At 45.8% G+C, this 21640-nt stretch overlaps 1 protein-coding gene across 1 annotated transcript in view; it reads left to right on the top strand.

The window, feature by feature from the left end:
- LRRC43 (leucine rich repeat containing 43) overlaps positions 1-21640 on the top strand; it is a 679247-nt gene that overhangs the window by 199484 nt on the left and 458123 nt on the right. The window contains exon 7 of the mRNA XM_069619596.1: positions 14078-14228. Coding sequence (XP_069475697.1) covers positions 14078-14228 — 151 coding nt within the window. The remainder of the gene's footprint in view (positions 1-14077; positions 14229-21640) is intronic.

Here is a 21640-nt window from a genome sequence, read left to right on the forward strand (position 1 = left end):
CAAGATTAGGTCATCTCTTGTTATGTTTGAATACTTCTAGAAATACACTTAATTACATCAAATTGGAAGGATTTCACCAAAATCTCTATAAATGGTTGGTGGAATAATATATGCGATATTCATTGAATGAAGAAATGTATCACCAATTCACGCTCACTTTCTCTGAAACGTGATAAAAGATGTGATCTTTTTGTTGATAACTTAAATAATACAAATGTTTAGCTTACCTGACTGATATATTGTTAGTCCTGTTTACGACTGTATTGCTATTTCCCTTTATCCTATGACTCATCTGATTGCTGTTGAATACATTATTATTTTGTTTTCCCTATTTCCTCTTCTCCCATTTTTTACCCTCCGTATTATCTCCTTTTTCTCTATTAGTAAGCCTGAGTAACTGGCTCATATGAAAACAAATCTCATACTGTTTATATTCTAGGTACTACATTACAAAATATCTTCAAAGTTAACACATTTCATGCTGTATTTGTTCTTAATTAGTACCTGGCGAGGGCGCAATCAGAATGAAAGAGCCATTCTGATTGGCCCTCGCCGAGTCATTACCAGACCGGGAATCCCCCCGTCGGGATTCCACAGCCTTTGTCCCCGGTGGGAGGTGTGGCAGCCCCTCAGCCAATGAGGAGGCTCGAAGCGGGGCCATCCCCGCTCTGAGCCTCCCCGCGGCTGAGGGGCTGCCTTCGCCCCCCGCCGGGGACTCGGGTAAGTCTTTTCTTTTTATTATTCCCTTCCCTCCCACCCGCCCCCCCCAACTTACCTTCTTGTTCTGGGGCCATCCCCGCTCTGCGCCTCCACACGGCTGGGGGCTTCCCTCGTCCCCCGCCGGGGACGCAGGTACTTTTTTTTCCCTCTTCCCCTGTCCCACTCCCGCCCTCCCAACCCCACTTACCTTCTTTTTGATCCTTTTTCGGGAGCAGACGCGCTGGGAACACTCGTGTTCCCAGCGCGTCTGCTCCCGATGGCCGCCATGGAAAAGGAAAACGGACTCCGTTTTCCCTTTCCATGGTGGCCATTTTCTTGGTCGTTTCATAATGCGAGCTGGAGTACTAATAGCAATATGACCCTCGCGGCGGGCGCATTACCGACTCAGGTAATGCCCCGGGGGCCTTCAGTAAAGCCCTTGCTTCACTCGGGGCCTATACCTATGAGCCCCGGGGCATTACCTGAGTCGGTAATGCCCCAGCCGCGAGGGTCATATTGCTTAATTATTATACTGCAGAATGTATTTTATGAGCCTAAAGCTATGTTCCATAATTGATAGCTCACACAAACTCACACTGTGATTGTGTATTTTGGCACTAAATAAAAGGCAATCTTTAAACAACAAAAAAAATGGATTCTGCTGAGAAGGGCGACTGCTACCGCTTCACGCTGGACTGGAATGAATTAGAAAAGCTCTCTGGCTTTATGTGGCCATGCATGGAATGGACATCCAGTCCGGTTTTTGTTTGGAATTCTGAGACTTGTATTTTCATAAATGTCAAATAGGAAATATAAAACTACAAGTCCCAGAATACAAAGGGAAAAGACACGGGTGGATGCCTTCTCACACCGGCCATGGGAAACGAGAGCAATGCATTAGATTATGGTATACAGTTCTTTTGCCGCGGGATTTTTCGTCGCGGGACTTTTCATCGCCGTTTTTTTATCGAAAAAAAAATCGTTTTTTTTTTGGGGGGGGTTAAAAATTAAATAAATATTTGTGGATGAAAGGGAATAATTAAAAAAAAAACGATGAGTTTTTTTCGATAAAAAACGGGGATGAAAAGTCCCGCGACGAAAAATCCTGCGGCAAAATAACATAGAACCTTGGATTATTACTGGATTTATAATATACATTGCTTCACCAGTCACTTGACTCACTTCTGATTCAGAGCGGAAGGAGATAAGGACCCAAGCACTTGGCACCCATTTCTCACACTCTTAGCAACTTCTTAACAGAGGCCAGGAGCAGGGCACATGTCACTGGATGAAAGTTCGCATCACAAAATTCGATTTACTGTTTTTAAATTAAGTCTGTGTTAACATCCAAGATAACTCACAGAGCAAACGCTGTGTTTTCTGCCTATTAATGCCTGGCTCCGACAGGGTGCGTTCGAGTCCGCTCAGTGATTCTTCCTGAGCTGGGTGTTTGTTTTTTACCCATCGTCTGCTGCTCCGTCTGAACACCCTCTGTAACGAGGCAAGATCTGTGGCAGGTCAAGCTGCCTGGCAGGTCGTGGTGAAAGAGGCATTTAGGGCAGAGCTTGGGCCTGCTCACAGTGAAGGCATGTGCAGTGCCACAGAACATTGGTAGGTGGTATCAGAGACACTCTCACCCTGCTAACTCGTTAAGCATGTACGTGTAAAAAGAAAATCTCTTTGCTTACTCTAACGCAGCCTGGGCGCTACAGTTTTTTTAAATTAATATAACGAAAACACACCTCATAGTTGGAAAATAATGTTGGGTCATTGCCTGCCGGTGCCATCTCCCACACTGAAGTATAAAAGAGGCACAAAGGCCAGATCCCAGTATCCCGGGTAAGCCAGCCCATATCAGGGTGGCTGTGACTGATCCTACGTTCAATCAGCACACCCATTACATACCAATGTGTTTCATGAGGCATGCTAAGTGTGTACGGAGCCAAAAGGGAGCCAGCAATGGTCCAGAGCAAACTGTTTGTGTACTTACGTAATGAAATGTGGCTGACTGCTTGAAGTGGGCCGTATCTCAGTACAAAAGTAAACCCTTTTGGCAGGCCACATATCACGGGTAGGAGGGACGCATTTGGCCCGTGGGCTGTATGTTGTGCACCCCAAAACTCAGGGAACCAAATAAGGATGCCGCTTATCCACAGTGCTTTTGGCTTTATTTAGAACCTGCTCTCTCTAGGATTCGCGCTACATATTCACTTATAGGGATACCCCTAGCAGGAGAAGAACATAAGATGGCATTCGCGGATGATATGCTATTAGCATTGACAGGACCCAAGGCCTGCCTTGTGGCTGTGGTTGGGGTATCGGGAGAATTCGGAAAGGTAGCTGCCCTAAAAATAAATATGCAAAAATCCGGAATTCTGAACTTATCAATACAAAAAAAACAACTTGATTTCATCAAACTATCTTCTCCTTTTAGGTGGACTCAGGAAGGATTTAAATATTTTAGGGTAATTATTACTGGAGAATTGGATCCGTTTTATGCAGCCAATTACCCAAATCTACTACTCAAAATTAAGCAGACTTATTATAATGGTGTCCCCTTTCCATTGCATGGCTGGAACCAATTGCTTTGTTTAAAATGATAGTACTACCAAGGGTGCTTTATTACTGTCAGGCTCTCCCCATTCCTCTCACAAAGTTATTTTTCAAATCACTAAACAAAATGCCCTCTGCTTCTATATAGTAGAGTAAACCACCTCGGATAGCCCTCAGCACCCTAATGGCGATGAGGAGTAGGGGGGGACTGGGATAACCCAATTTCCTAAAATATTTGAGGCATCGCAGTTAAGAGTACTACGGGAATGGCTCAGGGGGACACCTCTAAAACATGGGTAAGAATGGATAGAGCAGTAGCTGGAACATGCCTCAAGGAGATACTGGCCCTCATTACAAGTTATGCCGGTAGCCATGCCGCAATTTGCGGCATGGCTGCCGGCAAAACCGCATCCGTGTCCGTGTCCTCGGAATGAGGACTTACCGGACCATTCCGAGTTTGGATGGTCCGGTAATTCCTCACTCGAGGACACGGACACGGTTTATCCCCATTCCCATTTCAGCCCCCATAGGGCTGAATGGGAATGGGAGAGGGAGTAAACAACGGGCCATTACGAGATGGCCCATTGTTTGCTCCCTCTTCCCCTCGCGGGACCCGGTATGCACGCCTGGTTTTCCCAGACGTGCCTAACGTGTCCCGCGAGGGGACCTCGTAATGTGGCAGAACGGGTTGAACGGCACCGCAGCCTTTTACGGCGCCGTTTAACCCGTTCCGCCAGGGTCGTAATGAGGCCCACTCTATTTATTTATTTTTTACATTTGTAAAGCGCCTAAACCCGGAGGCATCAGGGCGCTGTTAATGAAGCCAGTTACACTTATAAACATAAGAATGGGATTGTGAAACAGTACACACTCCCCACAAGTCTAGGGGCCTCATTACGACCCTTGCGGTCCCGTAATGAAGGGTGCCGGTACGGGACCGGCACCCTTCATTAAGGGAGCGCTGATTACGAGGTTCCCTTTGCGGGACTCGGAACAGACGTCTGGTAAAACTAGACGTCCTTTCTGGGTCCCGCGAGGGGAAGAGGGAGGTAATAACGGGCCATTTGTAATGTGCCCATTATTACCTCCCTCCCCATTCCCATTGAGCCCTATGGGAGCTCAAATGGGAATGGGGAATGGTTCCTTCAAGGCGGAATTACCGGGTCCTCCAATGTTGGAATGACCTGGTTATTCCTCATTGAAGGAACCCGGTAATGGAGCCCCGTTTGGAGGCAGCCATGGTGCTAATAGCACCATGGCTGCCTCCAAACTCGTAATGAGGCCCTAGACCTTTCAGAAGATATACTCCATCATATAGCAGTGCCGTTTAGGCAAAGAACCAGGTTTTAAAGCCTTATGGAAGGGCCAGTAAGATTTCTCCACCCTTAGGGAGGGGGAAGAGCATTCCAGTGGTGCGCTTCCACTGCGGGGAAGCTGGAGCCTCCTCCTCTGTCTTTTTTAAAGGTTGGAGGAACAAGGCGATGGGCATGGATGGCCCTCACCGGTCCGATGGACTGGTTCTCAAGGTTTTATTACACAGGTATTATGGGACAGCATTCGCAAGACATTTATGCAAGATGGAGAGTGTTTTAAAGATGATGCTTTCTTGGATTGGGAGCCAGTGCACTTCCTTTTTTGCTGTTCATATGTGGTATTTTTTCAGAATGTTGAGTGCTGCACGTAGGGCATTGTTTTGGATTACCTGCATTTTGTTAATGTTGTGTTTGGAGGACCCTGCAAAGAGGACGTTGCAGTGGTCTAGTCTCGCTCCTATGATTGCTCTGGCGATAGTGAGGCAGCTGACCAGCATAAACAATTGTCTGGCTGCGTTGACGAGTTTGGCTGTGCATGCAGCTGATGAAGCGGTCACGTTCACTTGTCTTGTGAGGGAGAGGGAGGCATCTAAGTGGACACCCAGCGTTTTTACAGATGCAGGGATGGGAATGTGAACGCCATCTATTGTGAAGGATGAGAATTGGGGGTCAAGTTTTTTTAGCGCAGCTGGCGACCCCACCAGTAGGATCTCTGTCTTGTCGTCATTAAGGCATAAGTAGTTTGTCACCATCCAAATCCAAGCCTGGATTCTTGAGTATATCTTATTGATCGTAATGGAGTCTGTGTCATAGATGTCTGACAGTGGGAGGAGGATTTAGATGTCATCAGCATAGTTGGTGTAGGCTATGCCAATGAAGTTGAGGTGGTAGAAGAGGGGTTTGGTGAAAACTTTATATAGGGATGGCTGAAGCAAACTGATAGACATCCCACTGTACAGATTAGTCATATATTGTCACTAGTCATTGATACATGGGTTTCTCTGCTTGCACAATGGGCATTGCCAACCACTCCAGCTCCCTTTACCCGCCCTTTGAATAATCCATAGTTTTTCCCTGGGTTGGAACAGGGGACAATTTAACAGTGGCAAAAGGTAGGTTGCCTGAAACTGACAAAATATGACGCAGGAATGGGAGATCTTAACATTTGAAACATGTAAAGAACTTATAGGAGTGGGAGACGGTGAAAGGCTACGGTATTATCCATTGCGGATTGGGTATCAGACCCAATTATTAAGGCCGCTGCTACGAGACCGCTTATACCTTTTGAGAAATACATTACCACACACTCAGGGACAAAGAAATCTGATATCGTCTCTTTATAAGATTTTCATGAACAAATGGGAAGCAAGCCTCGGATTTACCATTTTTGGGGAACGGTGGGTATATCTTTGGGCTAGCATTCCTAAACTGACATCCTTCATCCAACTAAGGGAAATGTGGTACAAAATAATCACGCAGTGGAGCTATACTCCTGAAGTTTTACCTAGAATAAACCCCAAAACCTCGCCCAAGTGCTGGAGGGGGTGTTCAGCGAAAGGAGACTGAGCCCATATATGCTAGAGGTGCCCAGCGAAACAATCTTTTTGGCAAGAAATAACCAAACAAATAGGAGGGATGCTCTACCTATACATAGGGTTTTGATACTAGGCGGTGGATGTGTGGATTATGGAATCCGGACAATCAATAACCTACAAAAGCGCTCAAGAAAGTGTTTATGATTTTCTTAATAGCAGCATGACTTGTGCTGGTGCAAAAGGGGAAACAAAAACATCCACCTGTGGAATTTGACTGGCTTCAAAAAGTCTGGAGCATTCTAGCGATGGAAAGGGTTACATACAGCATGCAGGGAAACCATGCTGCGTTCAGGTATACAATGTCATATCTTCAGAGTGATTTTAAACTACAATGGTGCCTGCATAAACTTAGGATGCTAGATTTCCTATGATCACTGAGAACAAGGGGACATCGAAGGGAGCGGAAAGACGGAACGGAAGGGGCCTCAGATGATCCTAGGTGGGGGTGGGGAGCGGAAGTGGGTTGAAGGGTGTTATGTTTTTGTGTAAAATGTTAAATGCTAATAAAAACAAAAAAAGAACTTCATTTTTTTAATAAGTTGCTAGGTACTACAAATTAATGCTCCACTCGTAATCAAATTATACTTGTGTATGACTGCATTGTTCCATGTCATGTTGTTATTATTGTTACATGTATTAAATTAAAATATGTATCAAATGTGGGCAAAAAAAGTTTCTAACTAATATAATCAGTAATGCCATATACGATGTAATTATTGATCTCATCAATGATGCCATGTAGGATGTCATTAGTGACGCCATCAGTGATGTCATCTATGATGTAATTAGTGATGTCACCCATGGTGTCATCAGTGATGTCATCATTGTGATCATAGGCTGCGCAACAAGGAGTGCAAGATTAAGGTGGACTTGCTTCAAATGTGAGTGCTGAATTTTGTTTTTCACAATAAATCTGATCACTTTAACTCTCTGGTAACTAAAAGTTTTTTTGTGGGATTCAAGGTTTTGGTCATACTATTGTTTCTTTTCGGCCCACTACCCATGGACTTCCACCTTCACCAGTGTACTTGTTGAACCAATACATTTCTTTGGGACCCACTATCCATGGACGTCGGTCGTGGCCTCTGTAAATGTTACAACAATACTTTTCTTTGGGGCCCACTAGCCATGGCTGAAGAACGGCCTTCTTCCTTGGCCACTGTACTTGTTGCACCAATACATTTCTTTGGGGCCCACTAGCCATGGCCTTTGGCTGTGGCCACTGTACATGTTGCACCAATAGGTTTCTTTGGCACTCACCAGCCAAAGCCTTTGCCATGGCCAGACTACTGTACATGTTGCATCAATAATGTCTTTGGGGCCCACTAGCCATGGCCTTTGGCCGTGGCCGCTGTGTATGCTGCACCAGTACATTTCTATGGGGCCCACTAGTCATGGCCTTCATCCTTGGCCACTGTATATGCTGCACCAGTATATTTCTTTGGGGCCCACTAGCCATGGGCTTTGGCTGTGGCCACTGTACATGTTGCACCAATGGGTTTCTTTAGCACTCACTAGCCATCCCCTTCGCCATGGCCAGTGGTTACGGCTTTTAGCTGTGGCCACTGTACATGCTGCACCAGTACATTTCTTTGGGGCCCACTAGCCATGGCCTTTGGCTGTGGCTACTGTACATGTTGCACCAACAGGTTTCTTTGGGGCCCACTAGCCATGGCACGAAGACCCATTACCCCCTGCCTAGTAGATGTGATCACTGTAGGTTTAACATTTCCTTTTTTTCCACTCTCTTCTAATTCCCGTGGGATTCCCCTGATATACCCCCAAAAATGGCATTGAACTTCAAATACAGTGGCAATGAACTACCCATGCCTGCAATATTCCCCTGATAATCCAAACATTTATAAAAATAAAAACTATTCCACGTCCTCACCAACTGCCCCTCCTCTTTCCATGGTCCTCCCACTCCCCTGGCTGCCTTTTCCCTGCCCTCTCCCATTACCCCCTTTCACTCTTTGGTTTTCAGGACACATTTCCTTTTCCGAGTCGTTCTTCTGTTGTAGTCGTAGGAATCTCGGGAGATTCCCCCAGTATTTCCACGATAATCTGAAAACGTTTGAACTGTTTCAGACCACCTCCAACACTCCAATTTCACATGGAATCCTCTTTCTCCCTCCCCACCTCTAGCCTGCTCTAAGTAGCTTTTTGAGCACTTTTCATTCTAACATTCCCCTGGTATTACCCTGGTAATTGTTGAGTGTTGTGGTTCATACAAGAACCTAATCATACATATACATATTATATGATATGCTTTGATTGGTTATTTATAACGTGCTTAATACCCAGAGGTTTCTAAGCGCGGACCCAGGGATCGAACCTGTGTTGCACCATGTCATCTTGCTTCCAAGGCGAGCACGTTGCCCCTCGAGCTATCCTCCCAAGAAAATAGATATTGGCTGCAGTATGCACCATAGAAGTACAATGTTTCTAATCTGGTAATTTTGGAAAGTAAATTAATGAATGGTACCTTATCAGAGTTTTAAGTAATGTTACATTTGGAATGAATAGCTCACAATTCAAGACTTACTACACACTTGTGTTAGTTCAAACAATACATATGAAGACCCACAATGCATACAGATTAGAGGCACATACAGGGAAACTAAGTAAGGAAGAAAGAATTAATGAACATCACCAGAAAATGTCAATAACATTCAAGTTCATTTTCATGTATACAAATTAATTGTGTGTTTGAGGCCCGCTTATAGCCCCATGTATATGCACCATGAGACACCATTAAAATTCCTGTCTCAGATTCTGTCAAAACTCTTGGCGTCTACCTGGATTCCAGCCTATCCATGGATAGACAAGTCAACGCAATAGCCTCCGCAGCTGCATATCATGCCAAACTAATCAACGCAGTCAGACCCTTTCTCTCCAAAGAGAACTGCACCAATATAGCCAGAGCCATCACCGGCTCTAGGCTAGACTACTGCAACATACTCTTTCTAGGAACATCTAATAAAAACTTAGAGAGACTACAAGTAATATAGAACAACGCTCTCCGGGCAGCCCAAGGCATTGCTAAAAGAGAATACATTTCTGAGGCCAGAAAATTAGCCCACTGGCTCCCAATAAAGGAAAGGATTGTCTTCAAAGCTCTGACACTAACCCACAAGTGCATTCACCTCACTGCTCCTGCCTACCTCTCACAAATAATCCCCCCCGTCTCCACTACCAGGCCAACCAGATCACCGTATACCAACATGCTCTCTGTGCCACTAGTAAAAAGAGCCAGAGCGGGCGGATCCAGCTTCCCTTATCTCGCACCCACTCACTGGAAGGCCCTACCTCCCACTATCCGAGGTGAGGCCTCCCTTACCACCTTCCGCAAAGCCTTGAAAACTACCCTCTTCACATAAGGCCCTTCACATCAACATGAATACTTATCATATGACCCTTTGCATAAGTTGTAATATAATGACCAAGTGCAATATCTGTAACAACAGTTTGATGTTTTGTAGTATTCATAATGTGTCAACGACCGGTACCATGCCTGTGCCTGTGTAACTAAGTTCTTGCAAGTAACAGCGCCTCAATGCCCCTGGGCTGCTTGTGCGCTATATAAATATAAATAAATAAATAAATAAATGAGCTGTGTGTAAACCTTAAGGAAAGTACTTTAAGTACATACAACAATGTTAATGTATAGATATATAGCAGCACCTTTTCAATTTTCATATTCTGTCAGTGACCAAAAACACCTGTCCTAAATATGTCAGTGAAAAAACAAGTGCCCTAGATATGTGAAGTCATCAGTGTTGTCATTAATGACATTTTGTGTTCTTTGATATTAGTCATAGCAGTGCACTGTGGTGGCACTACCACCACCAGTTGCAGGGCCTACACAACGGAAGAAGCGCAATCATGCAGAAAACAATCAAGAGGCCCAGGAAGATGAAGTATAGAAAATAGCTACCTTTATCATCCCGAGAGAATCATGGCTGTGGCAGTTCTTTACCACCATTGGCGGTGTGCCAAAGGCTAATGCTGCCAAGAGGAAATGCACTGAGTGCAACGCAGTCGCGGACATCCTGGCCAGTACTCCTACGGGACCACATCCATGCACCGCCACACTAAATCCAAGCACCGGAATGCTCTCAGAAAGGCTGTTCCTTTCTCAGGAAGTAGTAGGCTATCTTCTTCTACCTCAACCTCCTCAACCAATGCTACCACCACACAGGCCACTCCTGTGGGGCAGAAAATCCCACCAGCTACCTTGCAAGCCATAAAAGAGGCTGTTGATCCATATCTTTCAAAGACAACAATACTTTGTATATACTGCAACACACCACTCTGCAGGGGGAAGCAGTTTTGAAGTGCTTTCGAGGTTGTAATCAAGGAGCATGAGAAACACTGCCCCCTACCTTAAAATGAACTCCTGGCCAACATCTTCCCCTGTCCACCTGCCCCTCTATATCTGTGGTTGGTGCCCCTTCCCTTATTTCCCTTCCCCACCTTACTTCCTAACCTTTCCTACAACAAAAACAGAAAAAGAAGAACAAAAAACACAAAAAAAGGTTCCTTTAGAAACCACCTTTCACAGTTTAAAAATAGAAGAAATAAGCGTATAGAGTATATCTACTTTACATTTCTCAGTAAAGTAGTTAGATTCAATAAGATTCTCCAACGTTCCCATTAGTATTTTATACTATGCTAATGGCAAAATTAGAAAATTGTATCCTAGAGAAAAAGAAAAAAGCACAGAAACAATTTTCTGTCCAAAATATTTTTCTCTAACATACAATAAAGACCATAATCCATGGCCCTTCTGACTATCCGTGGTCTCTGTAGTCCCCTCTCTAGGCCATGCATTATTAAAAAACTTGGATTGCACGTGCACAACATCGCACAAGACCGCCTGTCTACCCTTTTTACTATTATGTTTGTAGCACTCCCTCATTGCCTGCTTTCAAACAGTCACTCATATATCCACCAATCAGTTAAAAAACTCAAGATAACCCCAAGGTTTTTGTCCTCACAGGCTGGTGACAGTAGAGGGCCCAAAGACAGCAGCCAAAGAGTAGGAGAAAAGCAGGGCACAAGTGTCACAGTAAGCAAGATCTCTGTCTTACTGACATTCAAACACAGATTGTTAGCCGCACACAATGCCTCAATGGCGGTCAGACGATTACAGATAAAAAACAAGGACAACAAATTAGTTCTGGGAAGTTTAAGGAAACCTGTGTGTCATTAACATAACACTGGAAATGAGAAAAAAAGAAAGACACCAGGTGAGCCGGAGGGATGAAATAGATATGGAAGAGCGACAATCACAGGATAAAACCCTGGGGTACTCTACAGGTGTACAGTGAGGTGGTGGAGTACAAACATCCCAGTTGCAGCTGGTGAGGGTGGTCAGTGAGAAAATCAAACTTGCCAGTCCAGTACCCGGTCTATGATGCTAATGGTATCATGTAACCGTTTAATGATGATACAATTGTTGACTGTGTAAAAGGTGGAGGAGACATCAAGGAGCACCGTCCTCAATTGTACTACAATCAAAAATACATACAATCATGTTCCTGTATGACGTGGTGGGCAGGGGAGCTGTAGTTGGAGGGCCCCCTTGCTGCTAGCCCTAGTCGGCCCCAGTTCCCACTGTGGCTTTAGTCAGGGTGAGGGCTGGGCTGGTGTCCCCTCTGGACCTGAGGTGACGGGACCCCCCACACTGCAGGGGCCACCACCACACCAGTGATGAGGGCTAAAAGGGTCATGGAGAAGGTGGTAACATCAGGGAGTAAATGGAAGGTGGTTGTAAGAGTTAAGGGGTTGAATGAGATGGTAGCATTTTGGAGTGAGTGAGGGAACAGAAGGGGGCATTGGGGATGAAGGTGAAAGAGAAGGTGCTAATTTCAAAGGTCTTGAGTCGACAGGAGGGGTGATATCAAAAGGAGGAGTAATAACATTAGATGGAGAAAATGTGAACCTGCAGAGGTGGTATGAACTAGATGGTGGTGTAGGAGGTGGCACAAACAGGAGGATAGTGGCAGGAGGAGGAAATAGCAACAGGAGAGTGGAAGACAAGAGGATTTGGAGGTGCCCATGTGCAGGAGGACGTACTAGGACCCAAGGGGAGGAGGGAGAAATAAATATCATAAACAGGTAGTGGAGGAGGTAACATCAGGGCGAGAGAGACAAATCGTGAACGGGGAGAGAGAGAGAACCACGAGGAACAGGAGGAGGAGGAGAGAATTTAGTGAGACAGGAAGATCAGACCACCAGGAAAGAGATCGAAACGAGAGCAAAAACATAACTAGTAAGAAGGTTCTGGCAGGCCCGGTTGGCCTTAGACAGGACAAGGTGGTGGGAGAAGGTACTTGTTGGGGTCAGGGTTCTTACTGTTATCTTAGAGTAGGGTAATGGATAGACCAGAAGTAAATCCACCCAGACCACAAAGATCCTTCTCTAGTTCTTCCTGCTGGCTATGTCCACAAACCTGCCAGCTGGCAAGAATCTAATACAGAGTGTGCCGTGGAGTATGGAAACTCCTCTCCACACTAGACCAAGAAGAAGAAGAGTTTGCGTCACCCTAGAGCCCACAACCTACGGGAGGGGTGAGCCAGTCCCCCTTGAGCTGTTTGCATGAGACTTTCACAACCTGCAGAAGAAACCCTAAGGAAGATCCTGAAGAGTAGGAACACCACCCTGTTAAGGAGAAGACCTTCCCGATGCCTATTTTTCTGGAAAGTCTACATTTTATTATTGTACTTTTAGTTGCTGAACCTCGTAAATAAACCCCTAAGTAAAAGATAAGCAATGGAACCTTTCTTGATCCCAGGTGCAACTCTGTGACAATTCTTACAAGAATGGTTAGATTCCCTCAGACTTAGCAACTCTTCTGGAGGTGAGATACAGGGGGAATGAGGGCCAGTGGGTTTTCAATTCCTTACGACGCAAACACCAGAAAAAGGATGATGGGTTTAAAAAGGCTTGAAAGAAAACCTTCCATCTGAAATCTGAAAGTAGAACAAAAAATGTTGAGACTCGACCGAGGATTTAGATGTGAGGATCAAATGTCTGCACCATCTATTTCTCCACTGAACTAATCGAGCCAAAGGTGTGGAAGAGGATGGGTTGTGAGGGGAGGCTGGGCTGTGCACACACCCCTTTCCCAAAGCACAGACATCCTTAGAGAATTGTATAGGGGTTTGGAAATTACTATGGTGGTGATTTAGTACCCTATAAAAGGCGTTTTTTCTTGTACTTAATGGAAGACTGACTCACTTGTCTCTTCCAAGATAACCAGTTTTATTGTTAGCCAATTTAATGGTACTCAATTCGTCAACCTCGGAAGGATGAAAGGCAAAGCCGACCCTGGCCGCATTCAAACCTGTGACTTTAGATTGCAAATAGACCTCTGAGGTGAGCGCTTAACTCTCTGGGCTTTCTTATCAGCAGAAAGACTGTCAAGAGACCCCCTCCACAAATAAAGTCGTTAGAGTTGTTTTGGGGGTCAGAAGACGCATTCACTGAGCTGATATTGGGAGCAGAGTTTCTGATATCATCAGGTGAGGCAAAAACCACCGGTCCCAATATTCCAAAGTGGATGTTGGGAGAAATGAACCGATGCTGCAGATATGCGGAAACGCTGTTTAAACTATTTTCAAGTGTTTGAGTCCCTTTCTGGCCATAATGGCATTACTTGTCTGACACAATGTTTGACGTTTAACTTTTTAAACTATATTATTGAAAATGCAATGAGGAGTAAATGAACGAAACATTGCAAAGATGTCTCTGGGGAAGAGGAGCGGGAGGTTAAAAGATTCAGCAGGCGGTTGCGATTATCCCTTCTCAATAAAGTATCACTGTGACCTTTTGTACAAACTCTAGAAAAGCAAACGCCGCTGAGCAATAACTAAAAATGATTTATTTTGAAAGATGTCCATTTTCTTTCAGGCAGTAACTGAAAACAATGACCAGGAAAACCAAGTAGTCTCCAACGTTGAAGAGTTTTCTCCAAAGCCACCAGAGGGCAGCAGAGAATCGGCAGAGGCTCAGTCGGTTGCCATGAACCCACTACTTGAAAAACTTCAACTTAATAAATCAGGTATTCATATAACGCGTCGGGTATCACATGTCACCGCGAGGCTGCGCCAGCTTCGAATGGTATATGGAGTAAAATGTGCACATCGACATGCATCTGACATGTTTAAGTAACATTTGTGCGTTAGGAAGACGAGTAGCGCCAGCATGGACACACTTCCCTGGGGCAGTTTAGCCAATGATTTTTCTGATGTGACGCTGCCATTTACTCACATTCTGCGGGTGGCATGATTTTGAGGGTCCAATTCAGAGGTCCGTGTAAAAGACAAACAGTGTTGCTCTACGAACAAACATTTGTGCTAAAAACACAACCGTTTCCTTGATATATGGCCTGATAACGGTCATTAATGCAGGGCAGGCACTGCGGGCGCATTCTCCTTGCGGGGCTTTTGCATTTAACGGGATGGAGCAGCACTTTTCTGATTTACTGAAGGCGCAACGAGACTTTAGTAAATGCGCAAGTTGTGGACTTTTAGAAATGCTCGCAGTGGCACTGGTGCACACGCTGCCCCACTATGACAGACTGTATCAGCTTTTGAAGCCGCAAAGGACAACAACTCCCCTCAAACCCTCCCACAGACCTCAGAATGGTGGTGCGGGAAACTGGAGGCGAGAATGTCAGCTTTCCACAATGCCTTTCCTCAGCGCTCAAAATCAGGCCCTGAGACAAGAATCTGTCCCCGCTGCTGCAATCCAGCATGCAGCTTTCTGCCACTTCCAGAAATTGCCAGCCTAGCCCCTGGGCAAAGAGTAGCCATAGATTGGCCAGAAGAGTCAGGCGAGTGTTGGAACCAATGAAGGGGGTTCTATGTCTCTGGGCTGCGCATAAAAGGTTGCATCTGCGATTGCAGCACAAAAGGCTGCCTTTCCGCAGCTGCAACCTTTTGTGCGCGGCCCTCTCCCCCAACCCCGAACTCCCAGCCGCTATGTGGCACCGTCCACCCCCTTCCACATGTACCTGCTGTGGGCTCAGACTTCCGTCTGCCTGCTTCCCTCCTCCTTGTGCTGTCTGTAGGGTGGCCAAAATTGTGAGATCCTTTTGCGGGACACTTGTCCACATGGTGGTGATGACGTCACAGTGTTTGATGTGCGGATTCACTACAGAAACCAAACAGATCAGATTAAATGCTTCCCTTATTTGGGTATTGAGTGAAATGGCAAACTGTAACACTGAAAATGTGATTTATCTAATAACATGCTTGTGCGGGCTACAGTATATTGGCAAAACTAACAGGAAATGTCGGATACGTATGATTGAACATCATAGTTGTATCAAGCATCAGGTCATAGCAGCCCCTATGGTGAAAAACTTTTTGGAAATTAAACATACTCACGAAGACTTTAAATGGGTTATTTTAAAAATGATTCATGGTACCAGTAAACAAGACATTGATCAGAAATTGTCTAAATTTGAACAAAAAATAATTTATAAATGTCAGAGCCACATCAGAGGACTCAATGAGGAGATTGAATGGCATCATGTTAATTTATGAATTATACTTACAAATACATGTGTTCGTGATAAAATGTGTTGGTTCTTGAACAATATTGTGCTATGATGGGCCGACCTGTACTGTCAAATTGTGATATGTATTAGAACATCTCTATTTGTCCAAATTCCAACTGTCTAGCGGTTTCTCCCTTCAATATTCCTGTTGTTATGTCAATCTTTGTAATAATAACATGGTACGTGATATAACACATTCAGTATTCATTTGGAGTCAATATCTTGGCATCGCCATGTAATCCAGCAGGTCGAATCTGAAAATCCCTTTTCTGTAGGGTTGTTTGACTACATTTGAGGCTTTGTTTTATGCTCACCACTCCAAAATGGTGCGTTTTGAAAGTGATCTGTATCTCCATATTGAGACATAGTCCTTCTTCTATGTCCGCAGAACAGGCTAGAGATCTCTTTAAATTCGAACTTCCCTTACACTACATTATTGTTTTTGCTTTGCATCGTTTAAACATTTACTCCGGTTTTTCTGATCTCTATATGGCGTTTCGATGCATTTTTTAACTACACTTTGTGATCTACACAGTCTTACCAATCTACAATGGTGGTTTCGTTTTGAGTTTGTCATAATACCAGTCCATCCTTCCTCAGTGACATTGAGGCTAGTCATTTTGAATACGGCCCGCGAACAGACGGATAGTGGCTTGTTCCCGATTACTAAGATACTTGCAGAACTAATCCATCTGGGACAGAGAGGTAAATATAAATTTGAGTTGTATGACTAAGCTCCGCGGCTGGGGGTGAATGTTTTACTGCAGTTGCTTTATTTTTTTGGCAACTTCTAACAATAGCGTTCTGTTCGGCATGTGATGGTGATTTTTCGAGCATGATGGCGTTTCAGAAAAAGCATTTAAACGCGTTATTATCTGTTGTCTTTTGCAGTTTCCACATTGGTTTGGGAAAGTAATGGACTTACCTTTATGAGGTCCTTGTTGAGATAAAGAGACTATTTGAATCTTCGTGAATCTTGAAGATTAGATGACAAACCCAGAGGTATTCCACGCTTTGTGGTGTAGTAATGGTGATGGGATATAGGTGTTGCTTGAATAAGCCTATGAAAGGAGTTGGAAATTGTTTTCTAACGTTATACGACCTTGGTTTTTTGTTTCCATGGTTGTTTTTTAATGTCTGTACAGATATCTCTGAACCAATGGTCTAATGAATAGCATTTTTTGAATTGGAATACCAAACTTGATGTATGGAGTTTGAAGCTAGATATTGTGTACTTGGACACAAGCCTTACTAAAGTACTATTTGGAGGTAATGTCGGTTTTGGATATATAGCATAGGTCCAGGGAGACCTGTACCTAATCCTTAGTACACCATTTTTGGGGTATCTTGGGGATGTTATAGCTACTAAAAGAGCATTTTTTCACTATAGTTGATGGTGGTGCGTGTTGTTGTCCTTTGTAGGTAACATTTTCATTGAAATTGGAACTTTCTTTTGACCCGGGATTGCATGGTGGTGATAATGAAACGTTCTTGAATAGAAAGATTCCCCTGAAGAAAGTTCATGCATCCAAAGCAACAAAGAATAGAAACATGTCGGGATATGTGTTTTGAAAATGACACTTTTAGAGTGCATAGTTTGTTAATGTCATTCATGTCTGTGAAATTGTTAATTTAATTGTATGTAACTTAGTTTAATAGGTACATGATATACCCACCATGTGGGTGAAATTTTGGGTCTTGTTTTTTTTAATTTTTTGTAGCATTTTTTCATATTGGAGAATTAATTAAAATTGTTAAATTGGTCAAACTTGTTCAAATGAATTGTGTACCTAGTCAATTTTTTCATGACTAATGGTGAAAGGACGGTCTACAGCACCGAATCAACATAGATGAGAAAGATGTGGGATTAATGTATACAAACCTCTTTTGTGTATAAATAATGATGACATCACAGCGGCATTCACGATTGGCCCGCCCCATTTGTAATTTAAACAATGTGTTAATGGCTCTTAACACCTGGCTTAATTGCAATGCAAATGGTTTGTCCTTGAGAGGTGATGGTGATGTTTCTTAACTGCAAACATGACCATCATGACCCCAGGAACAAAGCATTGGAATGAAGACAGGTGTCAGAGCATGAGCAGCTCGACCTGCAGGCTCAAAAAAGGATCTGGGGCCAGGGAGATGCCCAGAGAAAGAAAACTGCAAGCAGCAGCAGGTGGCTGTGCCGTGGCGTGTAGACGGCCACTTCAGTTTGCAGAGTGGCTGTGGTGGATGCGTGGATGCAGGTTGTCCCGACTTGCTGTCTCCCAAGAGTCACACTCCAGGGAACAAAGCAAGTCTGGACAACCTGCGTCCTGCACAACCACTCTGCAAACTGTGGGACAGAGTCCCAAATATGGGACGATCCTGCAAAATACTGTACAGTTAGCCAACGTAGCTGTCTGCAAACTGTGGTGCCTGAAGCCCAGAGCACAGCACAGCACACTTTTGTGTGGAGCCTTTTGTGCTCTGGGATTCCGGTGCAGGGGTTTACAGACTGCATGCCATGAAGGGTGGGAGCGATTAACTGAGAAAGAGAACAGAATGAAAAGGATAGGAATGGATGTGAGCATGTGAGATGTGTGGATGAAGTCGGAAGGAATGGAGGTGGACCGAGAGACAAAGTAGAGGAAGAACGGTGGAGAAGAGTGCTGAGGGGTTGGTAACTGAGCTGGTGCAGAGTGCCGGTGAGGTGTTTGTGAGAGCTTGACGCTTTGTGGAGGGAGTAGTTGTTGGGTGGAGAGAGGTGAGGAGACAAGGGTGAGGAGAGATTTAAGGAGAAGGGTAAGGAGATGGGCAAGGATATAGGTGATGAGAGGGGTGAGGAGAGGTGAGAGTCAGTGGCGTTTCAAGGAATCACATTCAAGGGGGGCACAGAGGGTACACAGGCAACAGTAGGAGGGCCACCTATAAATTAGCGATGTCAATGGATACAAAAATAAGTATTTACAAGCAATTATGTAAGAAGAATTCAATATTCTAATACTTCTGAAGTCAGGGCATTAACTGTAAGTACACTGTCAACTATGCATCATAGGTCATTATAAATGACACCAATTTTACTATTTTGCGGCTTTCATGCAGTACATGGTGTTGGGTTCGGAAGTGGCAGCATATAACAGAATTAGGTGCAAGGTGTTACCACCAAACTGTCAGGTTATTCCAAAGTATACCTTAGTGTAGCCCAAGTAGTGTAGGTCAATAACAATTCTGGGTGACCAGAGCTGCCTGGGGTAATATTTAAATATACACCATGATTCTCTTTAACACAGTAATGCTCAGCGCAATGTGCCAGCTGGCAGTTGAGCATAGCCTTGCCAGTTTCAAACAACCCTGCTTAATCACAGTCAGCTTGTGAGTTACAACAGTGCCATGCCAGCCTTTCCGAATCCTGCCCCCGTATGATATGTTCTGATGTAATTGAAGCCTCAAATCCACCAATAATGCCAACCTATACCTGGTCAGTCATCATGTGTAATGTATAGCCTTTCAGGGGCTGTAATAATATGCCAAATGCAGCTTCAAATGCCACAATAATGCCCTTTTAGGGTTGATAGAGCCACCATATGTAGGTTAGAGTCCCACAAATTCAAACTCAAATAACCCAAGACCACCTCCACCCAGAGCACGAGCCCCATTCCTGGCGTCCTACCTGCACCAACCAGGGTGCTAGCCCCATACCTGGCATCCTATACTTACACACCCGAAAGCATAAGCCCTTTATCTGCCATCCTGCCCCCCACCACCAGAGCATAGGCCCCATACATGGCATACTGCCCCCCACCACTGAGAGCACAAGCCTTATACCTGCCATCCTGCCCCCACCACCAGAGCACAAGCCCCATACTTGGCATCCTGCCCCACACCACTCAAAGCACAAGCCCTGTGCATGGCATCCTACCCCCACCACACAGGGCACAAGTCCCATACCTAGCATCATGCCCCCAACACCCAAAGCCAAAGCAATATACCTGTCATTCAGCCACTCCCACACAGCGCACAAGCCCTATACCTGGCATCCTTCACCCACATCACCAAGAACACAAGCCCCATGTCTGGCATCCTTCCCCCCACTGCCCAGAGCTCATGCCCCATAACTGACATCATACCCCCCTACACCTCATGCACAAGCCCTAAATTTGGCATCCTGTCCCCCACCACCAAGATTGCAAGCCCCATATCTGGCATTCTGCCGCCAACACCCAGATCACAACCCCTATACCTGGCATCCTGCCCGACCCCACCCAAAGCTCAAGCCCTATACCTCACATCCTGCCCCCACCACACAAGGCATAAGTGCTATACCTGGCAACCTGTCCCCCACCACCAAGATTGCAAGCCCCATTCCTAGCATCCTGCCCCCCACCACACAAAGCACAAGCCCTATACTTCCCATCCTGCCTGCCACGATCCAGAGCACAAGCCCTATACCTGGCATCTTGCCCCCACCACCAAGATTGCAAGCCCCATTCCTAGCATCCTGCCCCCACCACACAAAGCACAAGCCCTATACCTCCCATCCTGCCCACCACGACCCAGAGCACAAGCCCTATACCTGGGAATCTGCCCCCCACCACCAAGATTGCAAGCCCCATACCTGGCATCCTGCCCCCCACCACCAATATTGCAAGCCCCATACCTGGCCTCCTGCTCCCCGCCACACAAATAATAAGCCCTACAACTGGCATCATGGCCACCACCACCCAGAGCACAAGCCCCATACATGGCATCCTGCCCCCATCACCAATATTTCAAGCCCCATACCTGTCATCCTGTCCCCCAACATCCAGAGCACAAGCCCTATGCATGTTATCCTGCCCCCACCACTAAGATTGCAAGCCCAACACCTATCAGCCTGCCCCACCACACACAGCACAAGCCCTATACCAGGCATCCTGCTCCCCACCACCCAGATCATAAGCCCCATACCTGGTATCCTGCCCCCCACCACAGAGGACATGCCCTATACTTGGCATCCTGCCCCACCACCACTGAGATTGCAAGCCCCATACCTGGCATACTGCCCCCACCACCCAGAGCACAAACCATGTACCTGGCATCCTTCCCTCCATCACCAAAGCTGTCAAGCCCCATAACTGCCATCCTGCCCCCACTGCCCAGAGCACAAGCCCCATATGTGGCATCTTGCCCCATACCACCCAGAGCACAAGCCCTATACCTGGGATTCTGCCCCTCAACCCAAAGCACAAGACTCATACCTCATATTCTGCCCCCACCACCCAGAACACAGGCCCCATACATAGTCCCCTTTCCCCCACCACTGAGCGTACAAGCCTTATACCTGGCATCCTGCTCCCACCACCAAGATTGCATGCCCCATATCTGGCATCCTGACCTCCTTGCCTCACCACTCAAAGCACAAGCCCTTTACCTGGAATTCTGCCCCCACCACACAAAGCACAAGCCCTATACCTGGCATCATGCCCCCCACCACCATGTTTGCCAGCCCCATACCTGGCATCCTGCCCCCATTACTGTGAGCACAAGCCCCTTACCTGGCAGCCTGCTCCCCCACTACTGTGAGCACACTCCCCATACCTGGCATCCTGCCCTCAACTACCCAGAGCACAAGCCCCAAACACGGCATCCTGCCCTCCACTACCCAGAGCACAAGCCCAATACATGACATCCTGCCCCAACACTACCCTGAACACAAGCCCCATAACTGGCATTATGTCCCCCACCATCCAGAACACCTGCCCCATACCTGCCATCCTTGCCTCACACTACCCAGAGCATTTGCCCCATACCGTGCATCCTGTCCGCACGACCAAGACTGCAAGCCCCCATAGCTGGCATCCTGCACCCCAAAAACCAGAACAGAAACCCCATATCAAGCTCCTATCTCCCACTACCCGCAACAGAAAATCCCACACCATCCAGGT

This window comes from Ambystoma mexicanum, chromosome 10, assembly GCF_040938575.1.
Source record: "Ambystoma mexicanum isolate Mex_15411 chromosome 10, UKY_AmexF1_1, whole genome shotgun sequence".
Taxonomy (NCBI): domain Eukaryota; kingdom Metazoa; phylum Chordata; class Amphibia; order Caudata; family Ambystomatidae; genus Ambystoma; species Ambystoma mexicanum.